Here is a 19,686-nt window from a genome sequence, read left to right on the forward strand (position 1 = left end):
GGCACTGACTGCTTTCAGATTTTTTAACAACTAGAAATCTAGAGAAACGTTGGATCTGTGAACACCTCTGCCCAGGTATCTGAACTTGGCTCACAAGAAAGGACACCCGATGATCAGAAAAAGCGATGTTCACCACATGCACTCAACTCACAACATAGACTGTCTGATCTTGGAGCTGACATTGTTGTATTCCCTGCTGAAGGAGACGAACAAAGTCATTCATGTTGTCACAGCGTGTGTTGGTGTCAGAGGAGGGGAGATTGTTGAGGATGTGCTCATACAGGAAGCGCGAACTGTAGCACTCCACACAGTTCACAGGCACATGGGGAAGCTGGGGACAGACAAATATGTCAAATGTTAGTATAACTAAAACCTAACCATGGCAGCCATTCAACAAAATTAGATCCCGTCCATTAAAGCAAAACACATTTTGTTCATAGTTACAAGAAAACATAATAACTTAAAACAATGGAAAATTGTGCTGTATGGATACATGATAACATGTTGTGGGGTAAAAACACCAAGGGAGGTAACTCTTCAAACACAAATGTTCACACCATCACCAAACAGGTAAAACATAAATATACGTATAGAATTATTCTTAAAATTGTTCTGAGAATTGACTAAAACAAAAACCTGTGATTCTGAATTGAAAATTGTGCCTTGAACTCTGGAATTCTGCTAAGCTAAGCAAGTGCTTTTGGTACTCTTAACATCATCACAATTATCTTCAGTTTTGAAAAATAACAGGTGACTAATAGTCCTTCTGCTAGAGTATTTAATCGAAGGAGCAAATAATTCTGAATGTTTTATCATTAGTATGGTTAAAACACAAATTTCATTACTTTCGTGCTTTCTATCAAATACAGCAACTACAACCAAGACAATGGTTCGCCCTCACCTTCAGTGACCTGAGGATGCCGTTGACGATGCAAGACTTGCCAGTGGCTGTATGTCCATACACAAACAGAGCTGGGGGAGTGTAGTGAGCAGCCTGCAAATTGTAAACATACATGTCTTTTTTCAGCCTTCATTTGCTGTATGGTCTTTGTCCTACACAGCCCACATCAACACCCTGCCACATCACAAGAGCCTTCAGAAAGAAAAACCAGTGACCGATCCCATGAGCTTTGTTCTGTCACGTAAATCCACAAACCTGACCAACCAATCCACCTTAGCTGCCTCTTACTGCAAGCAGTCAAGTTAGGGACTTTTCCTAACCCATCTTCCTAAGGCCATAAAGGTAGCTGACAACTAAAGTCTTGTGGAAGTAAGCTGGCATTTTGTGGCTTGAAGAGTACAAGTTTTGTCCCTTCTATGAAATGCATTGAAGTACTTGAGCAACTTGATAAAAAACATGAAAAAATTAGAAAAATAGACGTAAATTGTATTGTAAATTTGCAAATATAACCAGATATTGATTTTGTTACATGATTGTGATAGTCTAGCCATAATCACTCTAATATTCTTGCAAAGTTTGACAAGGAAAAAAATGTCCAACCACGGCGTAAACTCTCAAGAGTCAAAAGGAAAACAGTGTATAATTTACTTGTCCTTTCAACCTGGTAACCATAATATGCTTCAAATTTCAAAACTGTTTGAACAATTTGCTTACTTCACCAAAGAGCTGTAGAAGAATTTCAATCTGTGATGATCTGCATGGAGTTCGCTTCTTGAGATTTTCAAGGTCAGCAGGGTCGTGACCCCAGCTGTATCCCTCAAACTCAACTGGCATTTTAAAGGCAGACCTTTAATCTGGGAAAAAGACAAATATATTAAATGATAAATGTTCTATTTAAATGGAAAAAAAGTTTCAAATCTTATTGTTTACTGTATATTACAGTAGATAAGCCACATTTGGAGGACCAAAAAAAACAGTCTGTAGAAGGTCGACTTATCTATGAAACAGAAGAACTATGACAAAGTAGCTAAGTTGTGGTGAGATCCTTCACTGAGAGTAGTAACATGCATAACCATTGTAACATAAGCTTGAATACAATTTAAAGAACTAATCTTGTGGTGACATCCTTCAATGAGACTGGTTTTATGTGTGACCATAGTAGCACAGACTCAATGATCAAGAACTAAACTTGTAAGATCTTTCACTGGTTTTACGCATAACCACAGCAACAGAAACTCTTGCGTCATGAACAATCAAGAATGACTGAGTTGCCTTATTATGAATCGTTATGATGGTTTTACCAGTTCTCCAGTCATATCAGGGTATTGGATGTCATATTATTTTCGTGTCTAGAAGTTGGAAGAATATTAATATGTGACACTTCGAATGCATACATAATAAAGCTTTGATGCATGTTTACATCACATGCTTGAAGTTTGCACTGCTTTGTGACTGAAATCAAACCAATGCAACATAACACTTTGACCGATTCACTTATACTTCTCACTACATACAACTCTAGCAATGGTCTACTTCAGATGCATTAATTTCAAGGGCTACAAACTGTAAATTTCGTACTGCATAGCACAAATTAAACGTTTTCAATGTTAGAAAGAGTGTATTCAACTGCTATCCTCAATGTGTAATTTAGGATCTGTTGAAGATAAATTCCTTCTGTCATGTCCTCATTATAAGACATATAGAGAACTGTTTATACCACCATAATATCTTAACAATCCATCACATGATAAACTTGTCTCATTCATGTTAACAGTAAATTCAGTTCTTATAAAGAGGATATCACCGTTCCTCAAAACAAGATTACCATGTTAAGTAGTCGTGCATTGTATATCAATATATACTGTGCACTGTATGATTTGAAAAGGGAAGTATGTATTAGAGCTGTTATACTAAAAGGATCTCTTAAGAGTGTACTATACATTTTGTTGTGCATCATAAAAATAGAGTGTTTAGTTACTACTTTGTTTATGAGATCGTGACCAACTGTAAGACAAATTCCAAGTCCTTCTGTTATATCCTTATTATTAGAGATGTTGAAAACTTTAAGTGTGTGTATATATATATCTATATATATATATATCTTATCTTGCACAATATGTGATGATTTTTTTACCTTAGCACTATGGGTCATGAGGCCTCAAATGCAAATAAACTTGTCATCTGTGGTACAAACAGGCATGACCATTACTTAATAATTTCATTGTTCTGAACAATTAATCAAACAACTTAGTCTTAAATTAAATTTAACAGTTCTACCTATCATTGTGTGAAGGCCCATTTCTGGTGTCCGTGCCAAGATATTGATGGAATATTGCTAAAAATGGGCGTAAAAAGATACTCAGTCCATTTATTGTTCGTCTGTGTAAGTTATAACACCTGATTATAAGCATGCTCATTTTCACAATGATTTGGTTTGTTATATTCCATTATGCCAGCAGTCTGTAAAGACGATAATCCACTCTCACTGACCTTGAGCAAACTGATCCATGCACCTGCGATACAAGATCAAGCAATCAATTAAAACACCAGGTCTGACCACCCTTTCCATCTTGTTTAACACAGGCTGCTGGTCATTCATATTCCTATAATAAATACATCTGTGTTGTAAGCTGAACTATGAGAGTCTTGGTAAAAGTTAAGTATGTCTAAAACATGATATCTAAATCAAGCGTTATCCAGCATTGCATAACACCCATATAACATACCCAATTAGCAGCATTATGTTTGTTTAACAATAGGTAACAATGTAACAATACCCATGGATTTAACAGGATTATACTAAAACTACTGTTTATACAAAGACTGGGAAAGCAAGTTTGTGTCATTATTTCCCTAGACTGGATGTGTCCTTTTACCACCAAAACCTGTCATATATTATTGTTTTCACAGATAATACTGCTGACATAGAATTATACAGTTAACATATTTACTAATGGATACACCAGCATTTATCTGAAAAATACTTCATGAGGCAAGGACAAAATGACATGTAACCATGGTAACTGATTTTCCTGGTCAGCATAGGCTGTCTAAGCTTATCTGAGGCTAAGTTTACTAAAAATATCAATCCTGAAATATTGAAAAGAAAACTCTTCATAAAATTCCAATGGGAATATTTTATTTTTGAAATTACATCTGCAATTATCTCTCTTGCATTTGATTTTTGCAAAATGTTTAACTAGGTTTATTCTAATAAGAAGAAAAGACAATATTTGTCAATTCCAATCAGCTATTTTTTTAATAAAAAAATAAAATAAATAAAGCTAATATTTTAATGAATGTATTTACTAAAATTATCTAAACATTCTCTTAAGGGGAGCTGAAACTTATTTTGTAACTGTGCCATGTTTTCAAAATAACTAAATTACCATGGCAACATAATGAATTGACCAAAGGGAATAATCCAGGTAACGTATTCAGTTTCACCTAATGAGAGAAAAACTAACATGAAACTGCAAATAACCTGTTCTCTGTTCAAAGCTAAAATGAAAAAATAGGCCTTGTAACCGAAGGAAGCACATGCTCCTAAAGATGTACCTTCTCCTTGTTACAATGATGCCTTGTGTATCTAGCTAAAATCACAGACACATGTGCAAGGAGACGTTCCCGCCACTTTTTCAATGAGGACAAAACTCTCCACACCTAATTGTCAAGGTGTATATATACGCCTGGTGGCTATGGTCTATAACGCTACCTGTGAATATCAACATCGTTAGTCCCATACAGCTATTTATAGCCCTGCCTTCATTGACAGCCTACAAGCAGAAGCAAGAGTCCTGGAAACCTGCTGGACAGGTTTGGCTATATTTGAGTCAGTTGACGAGCTTACTACAACATAATACTGAAACAAGCTCTACCGGTGCCTCACCCTTGGCCATACATTTTAGCAATTCAGTCCGTCTTTTGCCATTGAGTGACCTGTATTGGACTGACCAGTGCACCACTTGTCCACTATGGACCCCAAGTTCAACCCGGAGACAGCCAAGTTTTACTATTTTCGGTATATGAAGGAATACCGAGCAATCTGTGTTCTATGGGGCCTACTGTCCATCATCTGGTGTATCCTCAACCTTGTGGCATTTATTCAGCCCCAGTGGATAGGTGATACCCCAGAAAGCTCAGGATACGGTCATATTGGTGCTTACTCCTACTGCTACCCTGACCAATCTAGGGCTATCTATGTCTGCAGCGGCACCTTCATCGACTTCAACACCATCCTCAACGACTCCTTCAAGGCGACCACATTTTTTGCAGGTGTTTCTGCTCTGCTCATGCTGATAACGGTTGCAGCCCTTCTTCTTTTCTTTTGCTTCAAGAAAACAGCTGTCTTCATCTTCTGTGGAATTCTTCAGCTGATATCAGGTACTGTCTACATGTTTATTTATTTATATTCAAGGTGTGCCTCAAGCAGTCATAGCTGTTGACAAGTTCAAAAGCACCTACATGCTTGCTGTTGTCAACTGTCAATGTTGTTGTAAATATTCTTAACAAGTTAATCCCTTTTCTCATGCATAGAACACATCTCACATAGACCCATGAAGCCAAAACTGACAACTGCTATTACCTTCATGAAATAATGATAATAACTCCAACAGTTCTATTTTCATTGTCAAATCAACATCATACCTACCAGATTCAAATCTTTTTAAATAACACAGCTGACACAAAGATCTAAATTAACTGTAGATGTATTATTTTGTTCCCACATTGGACTTAATCATAACAAAGTTGATCACTACACATTAAAGGGAAGGTGGATAGCCTAATGGTTAATAGATTACTCATCACACTGAAGGTCTGGGTTTGATTTAGCAGTACCTATTATTTCTGACACTTAATTGATATCTTGAAATCACCCTGCACTTGCCAATACCCAAGTGTTTGCCCGAAGGCTAAGGATATAGGAGTCCTAATTACTCCTTGATGTCATTCAAGGGAGTCATGGACATAGTTTTGTGGAGCAACTTCAGTATTAAATACTCATCAAGACATCAACTGGTATTGTTTCATAACACAAAAAACAAGGTAAGGCAGGTCAGGCATTTAATCAGCACTTAGCAGTTAACTGGCAAACTTTTAGTTTTAGAAGTTCCGATTATATGAGCAATGACGCAAAATTGTTTTCTTTGGCTATATCGAATGAAGTGAAAACCCACTTGACATCATCGTATTAATAAAAAAACAATATGAGTATATATTTGCAAGCAGATCACAAAAGAAATGTCAGAATTCAAAGAAATCAAAAGGAAGCTAACTGATTATCAACTGACTAAATATGCAGTCTCCATAAATTCAAATATGAACACGTTTTGTAGATTTCTGTGCTGGTCGAACTGCCATTTACATTTTCATTTGTGACTAAGGATTACACTAAGCATGCACTACTGTAAAACAGCAACAAAAATTTAAAATTATTAAAAAACAAACCAAATTTGACTGTGTATTTGACATAATCTGTACATCAATACATGGCAAACAATGATACCCCATTATATCCCTGTCAATGACTTGGCTATTCAAAACCTTATGGCACAACACCCACCAGTCCCTCTCGAGGACCCTAAGATTCCATGTCTTCTGGCATCCCAATACTCCATATCCAACTTCAACTCACCCACCAAACCAACTCAGTGACACCAACTCCTAAGGCAGATGAACCTAGCAAAATGTATCTATAAGTGAACAAAACAAGTAAACAAAACTATTCCATTGACTTAGTAACAAAACAGTTCCTCATTACGAAGTTTTAACAAAACAGTTCTTATAAAATGACAGTATCTGACACATATCTAGGAACTGTTCCTGAAAAGTCATCTACACTGACTTAAACAGACTGATTCAAGTGTGACCAGGTTAGTGGTCATATGAAAATTCATGGTCTTGAAACTAGAAATAAGACTAACTATCTCTTAGTTACTTCGAAAATGCAATTAAAAGACAGTAAAACGTTTAAATGAATTAACTGTTGCATAACTTAACTAACTTTTCCACAAATATATCTTCCCAATAAAGGTACACACATTCTAAAAATTCATTTTTATTGATAATCTTTGTTTCATTACTGAAAAACACTAAATGTTATGTTCTGTAACAAGGAATAAGTATGTACATGTCATGCTCCACTTGTCTACAGCATACAGTTCAGGTGATGCTAAGAGGATTGCAGTGCACTTGGATGGGTGACCTTATTTGGTGTGCCTTCAGTTAAGCATATCAAACACATGGCGTCTCCTTTGGAAAGTCTCTTAGTTCTAAACATGCCTCTGTTCACCAAACAATACATGGGTACCTGCTAGGACATGGTAATGTAACTGTTAATAATATCACGGGTAGCTTGGGTTGTACACTCCTGAATGAGGAAGTAATGATATCTATCATTGTCAACTGAGGAATTAAAGCGAAAATATTGTTTGAACTTTAAGAGTTAAGTGTACAAACCATTGAGCAAGCAGGACTACTACCACTTCACACACGCCAATATGTAAATAAATGGCACATGCTGTCATGTGACTGACATACTGATTCCTGCAAAACACAATTTTTATTTTCAGAGGTTTATCTGCAATGACATAACTGACATACTGCTTACTGTTACACCCAAAGTTAAACTCTTAAACGTTCTCATCGAGAAACCTGAAGAGGGGTATTCAGGGAGTAAAGAAACATGAAATATGCATGAGGATATTGTCACCACCTCCGTAATTCTCCCACACCACGACACACAACACAACAACTCTCACCTCCATGCAACACAAAGTAACCCCCGCCCCTTGACATACTGTGTCACACATGAATATAGAACGCTATACAACGTTCCTGAATCGTCTCGACATGATATCACACTCTCACATATCCTGACACAGAAAATCATGCTTAGTTTGTATATCCCCTTCCTTTAAAGCACAACTGTCCATTGAAAACCCACATACAGTTGGACATAATGTCTCCAATGAGTAACAAACCAGTAATAAGTATGAAAACTATCAGGGTTAAGGTTCAACATAAAGGCCAGTGTTCCATGGAACAAAGGACAAACATATTCCCACCTGAATAAAAGACATGGTTTTATGGAAAACAACTGTTTTTTTGTTCTTTGTACAATGTTTCAGAGCTAATTCTTGTTCCTTCATCACCAGGAAGTGGCACTCAAACGTCATGCACCGAATAAAAAAGAAGTTGTTATGTAGGTCCAATTTCTAAATTCCTCTCAATGACTTCATATTCCCACTTGTCTCAGTGTTATGCATGTCAGGTCATCCATGCTGTATTCATGCATAAAATACAGTTGTTAAAAGCATAAGTAATGATTGATGGCATCTATGCATGATGAATCACTCATTCCTCATTTGTTTGCCTGTTTTCTCTTTCATCCCTGACCTGCCCTGAATATAAAAAATTATATTCTGATGTGAGGTAATTTATAATACTTACCTAACTTTTCCCTATGGCTGTGGAAATGCAGCAATAATTTGATGAAATACACATGGTTACTTATGTGCACTTGTTGATCACCTGTTTGTCTGGTCCAGACTTCATTATTTACAGACCGCCACCATATTGCTTCAATCTTGCTGTGTGGCATAAAACAACAACCACACCAAATTCAACATCATAAACACAGACAGCTATATCTTTCTTCATAAACATTAGTAATAATTTGTTAATGATGCACAGTGACCCAATATAAATAAGAAATAGATTTTAAGCACATTACTAAGTAATCCAATTTTTAGATTTAATAAAATAAGTTACACAGTTGGTGGAAAACCTAATATTTTCATACTTATTTGTAATTCTTATGGCTGCTTAATGTTGGAGAAAATAAACACTTAAAAACATATGGATGGCCTCAAAGCCAACCCTTACAAGCAGCTGTAGGAGGGATGAAATCAGGCCAGGAATTCCTTTAGACCAATCAGAAAAGAGTCATCAAAAGATGAGAAATCCCCCGCCCTCATGAATTTGTGGAGAACAAATAGTTGATAAGGCTACAACATCATCATAATAAATCAGTTTCAATATCTACATCCCTGCCTGGATCATTTCCAAATACTCTCTCCGAAACCATTGTCCACAAGTGCATACTGACAAAGAAACTCACAAGGACTGCTCCCTTCCTTTATTTACTTAATGAACAGATGTTATGTGAATCACATCAGCAAACAGCGCTCGACTGAAGATGATGTGAAAAACGATAACATTTCAAACTATACCTGTATTCACTAAAATACTACCAGAAATGTCTAAGGTTTACTGCTAGACTTAATTTTCATAATCAATCTATCTTATTGTAGGCTGTAACTACTCACACAAAACACTGTTTCCTAAACTACTTCTAATTCTGATTGTCTTGCATGTAAAAGTAAATTCTCCACTAAACTTATCCGTAAATATCGCCAACAATGGGCTGTATGCCTGTTGTGAAGGAGCAGGCTCCCTACATTGACATGTTGTGTTTGAGTAGGCGAAAACACACACACGATTGTTGGGATACATAAAGGGGAAAAGTACAAGCATGTCTTATAAACATGACTCATGCAAAGTACCAGGATGTAAGAAATGATCCATATAATCACATAAAGATCCAATTACCTAGCAGTTTACAAACTTGATGTGCATGATTAGAGCTTACATTCAGATGAACACTGCTGTACCAAACTTTGATCTGACTTCTGATTTGTTGTAATATCTTGGTCACTTCTTATTCATTACATTACATATTTTACTATTACGTAAAAGCTTGGGTAACTCTAACTATTAACATGATGATGAACATACCAAAATGTCGCCATTGTTAAATTAAAAAAGGCCAACTATTAATAAATCAGGATGATTTTCCAGTTTTGTGTTAATCTGTACCAGTAAAGATATTTTAGTGGTAAATTATATGCTACTGCCATTTTACTTTCCCTTACAACATTTAGAGTTTGTCAACAATATTGTTATTATGTTACAAACTTTGACTGCATGTACCCATTGTTATCATTTGAAATCAGGAAAGGTATTGACATATGTTATTGCCAGTTTACATATCTCAATTAACAGTTTGTGACATAAATATTTTTCAATAACATTTAACAATCAGAAGAAACCCACAGTTTATCGCAATATCAAAAAGCTTTAGCATGTTTAGCGACATTACAATATATTGTACTCACTATTGTTTAAAAAAACAATGGTATTGAGTACAAGTGTCCTTGGCATCTGTAAACATGCTTAAGTCATAAATACAGGGATAATTTGTTTATCAGTGTGGTAATATCTGCAGTGTATTCACAAATAAAACAGTGATTCATACCACATATTTAGAACATGGAATACCATTTCTTTATCACTGAAATTGTCCTCAACCTCTGCAAAAAACATTCCACAGCCTCGTAAAAGTAATTCACAATCATCTACTCTGATTGTATGAAATAAATTTTTGCATGCAAAACGTTTGAGTTGATAAAGATTTTGAGGACCACTAAGAATTTAACACAAGCAACACCTCAAACCAGATTAGTGAGAAATGACGTGTCAAAAACATGTTCCTCTAGTGGTCTTCCAAGTAGATGATATCAGTTGTACATATTTGTAGGAGTAGATACAATGGCGTTGGTCCTCTAAGCAAATACCAGTGTATGCTGACTGTCTGCAGTGTGCCTGCGCCTGAGCTTATCATATGCCTTCAGTGTCAGTGAAAACGCCAGATATTTTCACTGTTCCAAATTTTTGCATTTGAGCCTTAAAAAGAGACTTGATTATTTCTAAAGACAAAAGTTAAATATGTTTTAATATTTTTTAATATTTCAAATTACAATTATCAATTCACATGAAAACAGGTTTATTAGTAGTGTATGTAACAAAGTCTTAAAGACAACCATCAGTAATAGCCAGATATTATCATATATTTCATAGACAAATTTTTACAATATTTTGCAGTATCTGTATCAAAGATTGTTATCCCCATATCAAGCACTAAAAACCATCACCATGTCTCAGGTATCATATTCATGGTGTTCAACTAATGGGATCGGGTGGTCAGGCTTGCTGACTCGATTGACACAGGTCATTGGTTCCCAGTTGCGCTGGTCATGCTGTTGATCACTGGATTGTGTGGACCAAACTTGATTATTTACAGACCGATGCCATATGGTTGGAATATTGCTGAGTGTGGCATAATAATAAACTCACTCACACCCACTCACTTCAACATTGCACTAAGCAGTATTCCAGCTATATGACTAAGGTCTGTAAGGACTATAGTCTGGACCAGACAAACCAGTGATGGATATCATGAGCATCATTCCACACAATTCGGATATAACTGCCAAATATCAGCTATACCAGTGTGAGTCTGACAACCAAATCCTGTTAAGACAAGCATATCATTTTCAGGCCATCCATGTGTTCAGTGTTCACCAGTCCTAGACATAAAGGGAGATAAAGGTCTCTGTACGCAATGGCTGTAGCAGGAAATGTCACAATCTCAGGACACCCAATCAGGGTCACAAATAAAGGTTTAGAAGGTTTCCAAATTAATATTTCATGAAATGCAAAGCCACCCGCCACCCATATTTCCTACCAGTTTGTATTCTCGACATAAGCCCTCATGACAATATGGACCAAATGAACAAGTGCTGTCATATTAATGTACATACCAAGCATAACCATGTACAAGCTGGTATGCCATACAACACACCTTACTGCATTCTTAAGGCCCCACTCTATGTATAACACTCTTAACATGCTCTTGTATCAGCGCAGTATTTATGGCGGTTATCTGTGAACAGCACAATCAGTTATTCCAACCATGATAATAAATGACATTCACCTGAAGGAATATTTACTTGTTTATCTTTATGTCTCCAAAGACAGAAATACTGAAACACTAAAATTCATATTTTCCATTTAATGTTGGATTGATTCAAAATAAAGAACAATTAACATATTTTATTGTAGATCTGCAAAAACTATCAATATTTTCTCTGTGTACAACCACTAAAAGAATCATCAAATTTAGTGCAGAACTACTAAATTCTTTATAAGATAACAAATCTGCTGTCTAATGGAAACTATGCTTCAGAAAATCTTTTTTTAAAGAAAAAAGAAGTGTTCATAACTCAATAACAATTTGTAACATAGGTATTTTCATATATAACATGGAAAAATATATAGGTACTGTGAATTTTGGTAAGTCTGAAAATTTCAAACGGAAAAGAAGTTTACTTTTCTGCACTCGAGGATCAATGCTCTCAGGATGCTGTACCAAAAGCCGTAGAATCCATTGTCCATTTCAGCCATTTCAAATCATTCCCATGACGATAACCCCTACAATGAGGTCAGCAAGGTTACTTTATAAATAATGGGACACCAGACAAAAACAGGAAACCATTCCTAAAAAAAACTAACCCAAGATACTAAATACTGAACACTGGGAAAGACATGGGAAGGCCATTATACTACCTGACACAGGCTATTGATGGGCGTTGTCAATAAGAAGAATGAGATATGTTCAAGCATACTCAGGAATGTCTGACAATAATCCAAGCAGAAACTGGACGAGTGAGTAAATTTCATCAACAAAAGCATTATCTGCTCACACATGCAAACACAATGAACCAACTTACAGGCCATATACACATTATCAGATTTTCATCCAGACACCTGTGCAGTCAGTTGCAGATAGTGAATGCTACAGGGTAAGGTGTATCCTTGTATTGTTATCAACTTTCTTTTGTGATATATGGAATAAACTCTATCACCAATAAAATTATTTCGAAATAGTGAGTGAGTGAGTGAATATGGTTATTTAGCAATAACCATGCAAAATCAGGAATAGGCTTCACACATTGTACCCATATGGGGAATTAAACCCCGGCTACTATCAAATTAGTAAATAACATAAAAGTTTGACTGTCTGTTAGTTAAACTATTTTATAGCAATATCTTTGATTCAAATATTTGCCGGTAAGTATCTATCAGATATCTTTTTTGGACGCTGGTGAAACAATCCATTGTTTATACTTGATCTCTGATACTTGATCATCAAAAACAAAAAAACAAACAACATTTTAATAAAACTCTTTGTCGAATTCCACAAAACATGAAAGAAAATGTCTATTTATTTGTTGGAAGGCTAGTTTGAGATTGCTAAATCCGACTCAAAGGTTCACATTCATACAAATAAATGTATTATTGATAGCTGAACCAAATAAGTGACCCTAGGCTGTTTTTCTATAGTACAATCCCTGAGGCCCACTCTACAATTAGCTTACAGTAGAAAGCCTTCCACCCCCTCAAGGCCACAGGTAGTAAGAGGCTAACAATACATATAGTCACACACCTGTGCTAATTACAGGTATACCGGTATATTTCATTATCTACCTATTGTTATAAATTATGTAACTGCTATTAATGCCGGTCTGTAGACAGGTGGATTACTGCAAACCTGATCACACCTCTAAGAAGTTTTACTCGTTTCAATCCCTTTGATTATGTCAATTCTTTTACATATCTTCAGTATCTTTATAAGGTAATTACCTGTATGTCTGTACTACAAGTAATTGAGTAATTCATTAGTAAGGAAGGAAGGATAACTATAGATGAATGAACAACTTCTTCCCAACCCAGCAGATGTACTAGAATATGTATTTTACTAAGCAAGTGTTATCCCAAAAATAACAGATGCTACATTTGACCCCTTTCTAAATGGCATTGTGTAGTCATTCTTCATTACAGTGAGCAATGTTTTGGAGAAGGTTCCAACACTGTTATTAAGTAAGTGATGATGATCTTGATAGCAGTGTTAGAACATTCACAAAAGAAATCCCATAGCTGTCACTGTAACACAGAGGGTGTACATCCGTATATTCTTAGCTTTCCTTGATGCTCTAAACTTCTAAATGCCACTAAGAACTGCAACATGTCATATTTGGAATTTCACTTTCTTAGCAGCCTAAGTAAACTTATCCTCAGTACTTTTCGTTACACTCCACCACTGAGTCTAACAAAACCTTATAGGAGGTCGCGTCAGGTAACCTTTGAGATTGACCAATCAGAACACAGCTTACCAAATCACAAAAGTGCACATTCGCACATACCTTTTGAACTTTTCATCTCGAAAAGGTTCGTACCCGAACAATTCCGAATGCTATTTAGAGTACGATCGCTTCCAGGTGATGCACATGGCGTATGTACAGCCATGACAACGGTGAGTAAACAGTTGCTGAAAATAGTGTTTTTGACAATATTCAAGGATGTTATCTTGCGGAAATATTAGCTAATGGCAACCATCATTATTGTCAACAGAAACCCAAAGCATATATACTGCAGGTCAAATAACTGTGTCATATGCTGATTTTTGTTGTGGAGAGATCTGTGTCGGTGACCTGAATATTTTGAAAGTCACTCCGATCCCTAAATAGTAGCCGTTGTATGATTGGTTAAATCTATTTAATCGTCTCACATTTGATTGGACTGTCATTGGTTGCTCAAAGGTTACCTGACACGACCTTCTACTAGGTTTTGTTAGACTCAGTGGTGGAGTGTAACGAAATACCCCGAGACAAAGTTTACTTAGACTGACTTTCTTAGTAAAGTACTTTTTTGGTTGAGTCCCATCCGGGATTCGAACCCGCACCCTCAGTCAGGCACCTAATCGCAAGCACACAAAGTCGTCCGCCTAGCCCACTCAGCCACCGCGACTTCCACAAAAATGAAAGTCGGACAACTGGTAATCTAGACTGCGTACTTTGTGTACCCCTCTGATAGGTGTAAATTGGCACAGCTCCCACAGCCTAAAGCTATGAATACACGATGAAATTCAGAAAATGGCAAAATATGTCATATTTGGGATGTCACTTTCTTAGTAAAGTACAAAATCAAGTACTGTTTTGGTTGAGTCACATTCGAACTCGCACCCTCAGAGTCCGGCACCTAATTGCCAGCACACAAAGTCAGCCACCTGTTGTATGCTTATTCCATTTTTCCTGTTTAGATGTAGATGTGTTCTTACAAAAGTTAGTTATCAGGAATTCACACTTTTAGCATGTAGTCAACCTTAATATTATGCTGAAGTTAAAGATTTAGAGGTTTACAGTCAGACATGGTCCAATTTGAACTTATTTTTATCATGGTCACCATCACTTAACAAACCCAAAAGAAGCTACTTCTTTAAATCTTAATTTATCATGACATGAGATGGTGCTATCAAATTTACTTCATTCAGAAATGCAAACATACAAGCATCTTGCTCCCTTCCCAAAAACACACATAAGACCCTTTTGACAAGAGTAAAAATATGTCACCTTTAAAGACACACATGAATCATACATCTCAGAATAGCTGCAAAGTTATAATGCAGCATCATGCAATATTCTGAAACTCTTCTTCTATGCCAATGCTCCATCTATGATTTTAGCCTCTTGACACAAACTGACGTATGAAGTCTGTGACCTTGCTAGAATGTTGCTGAAAACAGAATAAAACCCAAATCACTCATGACACAAACAATAAACACAAATGCATGATGACAGTAGCCAATATGACATTTGTGTCCTTCTCTTCCAGCTGTGTTTATGTTCCTGGCCTGCGTCATCTTCCCCAGTGGCTGGGATCACAAGGAAGTCCGGGGTGTGTGCGGTTCTGCCGCTGACGAGTATCGTCTCGGAGAGTGTGGCATCCGTTGGGCATATATTCTTGCCATCCTTGGAATCTTTGATGCAGCGGTCCTAGCTATACTTGCATTCTTCCTCGCATCCAAGAGGGCAAAGATTGAAATCTATTCCACAACAGGCACAGTCACAAAATGTAAGTATCTATGTCACAAATGTCATTGTTTTTAGTTGCAATATAATATGACAAAGTCAGGCTAAATATTCCTGCTCATGAAAAAAAATACGGACCAAAAGCAGCCTCTCATAAGCAATGAAATATAACATGCATAAAGACTGAACATACCTTATGTTATAAGGAACAAACATCCCTATAATGTGTAGAAACTGAACACAAAGTTTCATTCATTCACATTTTTTTATTCATATATATTTATACAGCACTTGTATCCATATCACATGCTCAAAGGCGCTTTGTTTTCCCCTCAATTATTGGATGTCAGTTTCAAATGGCACAATTAGCAATCTCAACTCTCTGGGGTTCATTTAACTCTTGCAGCCACTAGACAGAGTTCATGTGGCTTTCCCATTCTTACAATGTCCCCATTCATGTACGAGTGTGTGCAGATATACAATTACAAATATTTAGTCCAAATCTTTTGCGTGTAAAATTTTCAGTACAATCCTGAATCATGTTAACATTTGTTTGTCTATATGTTGCAGTTTTAAGGTACTTTTTAAAATTATGCATATCAAAATCTATGCGTCCAAACAATGCGCACAAAATATTTTTTGCGTGGTTTTATTATTTTTTTTGGGGGGGGGGGTGAAAAATGCATGTTTCTGCGTAAACGCGAACACTGAACATGCCTTATGTTATAAAGATCAAACACCCTTTTAACATATATACTGACTGAAGAATTACACCATATGTAATATAGACTATATCCCCAAATATGTTATAACATGTATAGAGACTGAACAAACCTAAGTATGCTATATGCACCAGCCACTCAGATGTAATGTCAGTCAAGTCTGCTGAAAGACCAACCACTCCTATATAACAAGTTACATTTGGGATAGTACTATCTCAGTAAAGTGCTGATGCTAATACTTCTGTTGGGTTAAGTGACATCCAGGATTTGAACCCAAACCCAAGAGTCAGGTACCAAATCACCAGCACACAAAATCAGCCACATGACCCGCTTAGCCAAAACTTTGTGGGAGTCATGGTGACTGAGCAGGTCTAGGTTTTGAATGACGGATCGTACACCCAACCCAAGAAAAGTACAAAAATACTTTACTGAGAATTTGTGTAATCCCACACATATGTCAATTTTGATCACTTTCTAAATGACATTGTGTATTCACAACCACTCCCAGCCCAGATGTAAAATCAATGATGTCTTTTCCAGCTGAACTGAATGGCTACTCAGGGGACACGCTCTCCAAGCACTCAGTGCCAATCAAGCCCATCGTCACGGTTCCTGAGATGCAACCAGACATTGACCGATACTCGGATTTCTCAAGCAGGACTGGTCCTCGGCAAGGCAATGGCAACTTCCAGCTTTAAAGAAAAGCAGTTGACTGCAGATATAATCTCAGACTAGCCATGGACTGCACAAGTGTCAGATATTGTACATTTCATATGGCACTGATAGCTAGTTTGTTCCGATGTCATCAAAAGGGGATATACAATGGGACGAAAACAAATACCGAACTCACCTATTCCTATTTTGATAAAAGGATCCGTTCATGAATACGAAATACAAACATGAATGCAGCCATCTTGAAAGCTGGATATTCCTCCAAATGCTAAACCTTTTGAATAATGTTGTCCCCATCCTCAAATGACCTTCAAAGGAACTAATGACCATAAGTCTAGGTATGTTTTCCACAGTGCAGTCCTCATTTTGTCAAAATGAAAATAAATGGCGAAAATTTGTCTCTTACTCACCAAACAATTTGTTTTGGGAAAAATGGGTAACCCAAACAAATGGTCAAGTCAGTTGGGTTGTTTTTGAAGAGTTGATATTTTTGTACATAAAACACGATTAATTAAGGACAGGTGTCCATACACTACAACCTATCTTATCTTGGTACTAAAAATATGTTTAGTTATGTTATTTCCTAGACTTTATGAAATGTTAAAACATATCACTGCTTACAAATATAACCTGGCAACATATTTTAACAGCTTCAATATTTTGGTTGAAAACAGACTACAAACAGGTTTCTATAGAAACCATAGGACATTGTGAGTCACTTTCATTTTCAATGAAATGTGCCTTGAAAACATTATGCAAAAATTCTGAAATAAAATCGATACAATTGTTTGTAGTCTTTATTCCACAAAAATATATACTGAAACAAATGACCCGATCTACAACAGCATAAACACAACATATTGTACATATTTTTACATGATGTATATAACATTTATAAAAAAAATGTTTCAAAATGGTTGTGAATGTTCATAAAATATCATATCTGTGATTTCATGTTCATATATTTGAGAACTTTTTTCTTTTAAGAGGTGTAAAAAATGAGGTTAAGACATTTGTACAGCTATAACTTTTTATTCTCAAAGATCATGCAGAGTTGTTCCCCCTGACTGAAGTGAAAGCATGTAGGCACTGATACGATCCTGCTGAGGTAGCAGTTCAAGAAAACTTGCTGTGTGTGTAACCACAACGACTGTCAAGTTATTGAAGAGAGAATTAAGCAAGAATCTTTGAACAGCGTTTAAAACTCCCAAAATTCCAAGACACACACCTGGACTGGTAGTTCTAAAACATTACCAGACCAGATACAAGCTTGTCTCGCCGGATTTCAACATGAAAAATCAGCATGTATTGTAACATTAAGGCTAAGGTTTAGAAACTAGAAATCTGTTGCATTTTCTGCCTCAAAATCAAGATCAAAGAAATATCTACCAGATTTTGAAATTTGACAGTCCAAGATGAAAACAGACTGTTCCTGACAGTTGGGCGGGCAGGATTTTAAACGCTGCTTCAAAAATGCAAAAGAGCAGTGCCATCTAATCCATGACATGTTATTTATTATATGTTTACAACAAAATCTGTGCCCATGTTAAAAAAGAACATTCAAGAATGAAAAAATACATCTATGAACTAAACTGATTCATACGTTTTAATAAAATATTTGAAACATTTCATCTATTGTTATTTATCCATTGATCTGGGGCTAGATTTTCAAAGCTCTGTTACTGCTAAGATAATCGTAAGAGCCATATGCTAACAATAACTAACAACTATATTTGCACTAAGACAGCTTTGAAAGTCTAGGCCCAGGTTAATACCTGTACAACAATGTTCGAACAATCACCCTAGGCCCAGTTTAAACACTAAAGTTAATAAACAGCTTGTTTTTGTTGTTTTGTTTGAGTGAGTTTAGTTTTATACACCTTTTAGCAATATTCCAGCAATATCAAAGCAGGGAACACCAGGAATGGGTTTCGCACGCTGTACCAATTTGGGGAATCAACCCTTGACCTTTGATGTGGCTTTAACCACTAAGTTACCCCACCACCCCACAAACACAAACAAGACTACTGTGAGTAAGTGAGTGAGTGAGTGAGTGAGTGAGGGGGCGGGCGAGCGAGTGAGTATAATATATAGCAGAGAGCACTTATGCTACGAGGGGATGTCAATAAGTTTTGAGCCTTGAGCATTTCTCATACCCAGGTGTCACTGCCTATGGTATGATATTGAACCTTGGGGTGTAGCTGATGTGATATATAAGTTTTGGTATCCTACTCTCAGAAGTTATTGAACAGCTCACATTGACAGAAAGAATAAAATTGCGTATAGAGCCTTTAGTTCTTGAAGGAAACTCGGCGAAGAACATTGAAGAAAGGCTTTCAGCAGTTTATGGGAAGTGTTCCCATTCATCTGCTACCATCAAACGATAGGTCAGTGAATTTAAAGGTCACATGCAACATAAAACACAACTTTGCAGATTCTGATACCTTTCGGTATGCACTTACCGAAACAAATCATAAAAAATGCCAATTCAACCTATAAAGTTGAAAAAAAAGCCCGCGAACTCGGAGTTCAAACGTTTCACTAAATTCCCCCCAGCGCTGGGGGGAAAACTGGTTTCAATAGCTCTGCTGCGCTGCGTCCATAACGCATGTGCAGTGAA

The 19,686-nt window shown here is 36.5% G+C and overlaps 2 protein-coding genes across 3 annotated transcripts in view; one reads left to right on the forward strand and one right to left on the reverse strand.

The window, feature by feature from the left end:
• LOC137295558 (origin recognition complex subunit 5-like) overlaps positions 1-19,686 on the reverse strand; it is a 43,166-nt gene that overhangs the window by 10,251 nt on the left and 13,229 nt on the right. Inside the window, exons 1-4 of one of the 2 annotated variants that reach the window (XM_067826953.1) lie at positions 4,460-4,514; positions 1,616-1,755; positions 902-994; positions 152-331 (exon numbers count right to left, since the gene is read on the reverse strand). In XM_067826953.1, the coding sequence (XP_067683054.1) occupies positions 152-331; positions 902-994; positions 1,616-1,735 (393 nt within the window). In that variant the 5' untranslated portion in view covers positions 1,736-1,755; positions 4,460-4,514. Of the gene's footprint in view, positions 1-151; positions 332-901; positions 995-1,615; positions 1,756-4,459; positions 4,515-19,686 lie in introns of those variants that run through there. The other variant, XM_067826952.1, reaches the window with a different exon arrangement.
• LOC137295559 (LHFPL tetraspan subfamily member 3 protein-like) lies at positions 4,692-18,692 on the forward strand. Its single transcript, XM_067826954.1, has 3 exons — positions 4,692-5,284; positions 15,476-15,715; positions 16,935-18,692. The coding sequence occupies exons 1-3, from the start codon at positions 4,876-4,878 to the stop codon at positions 17,090-17,092; spliced, it is 807 nt and encodes a 268-aa protein (XP_067683055.1). The 5' UTR covers positions 4,692-4,875; the 3' UTR covers positions 17,093-18,692.

This window comes from Haliotis asinina, chromosome 9 (genome assembly GCF_037392515.1).
Source record: "Haliotis asinina isolate JCU_RB_2024 chromosome 9, JCU_Hal_asi_v2, whole genome shotgun sequence".
Lineage (NCBI taxonomy): Eukaryota > Metazoa > Mollusca > Gastropoda > Lepetellida > Haliotidae > Haliotis > Haliotis asinina.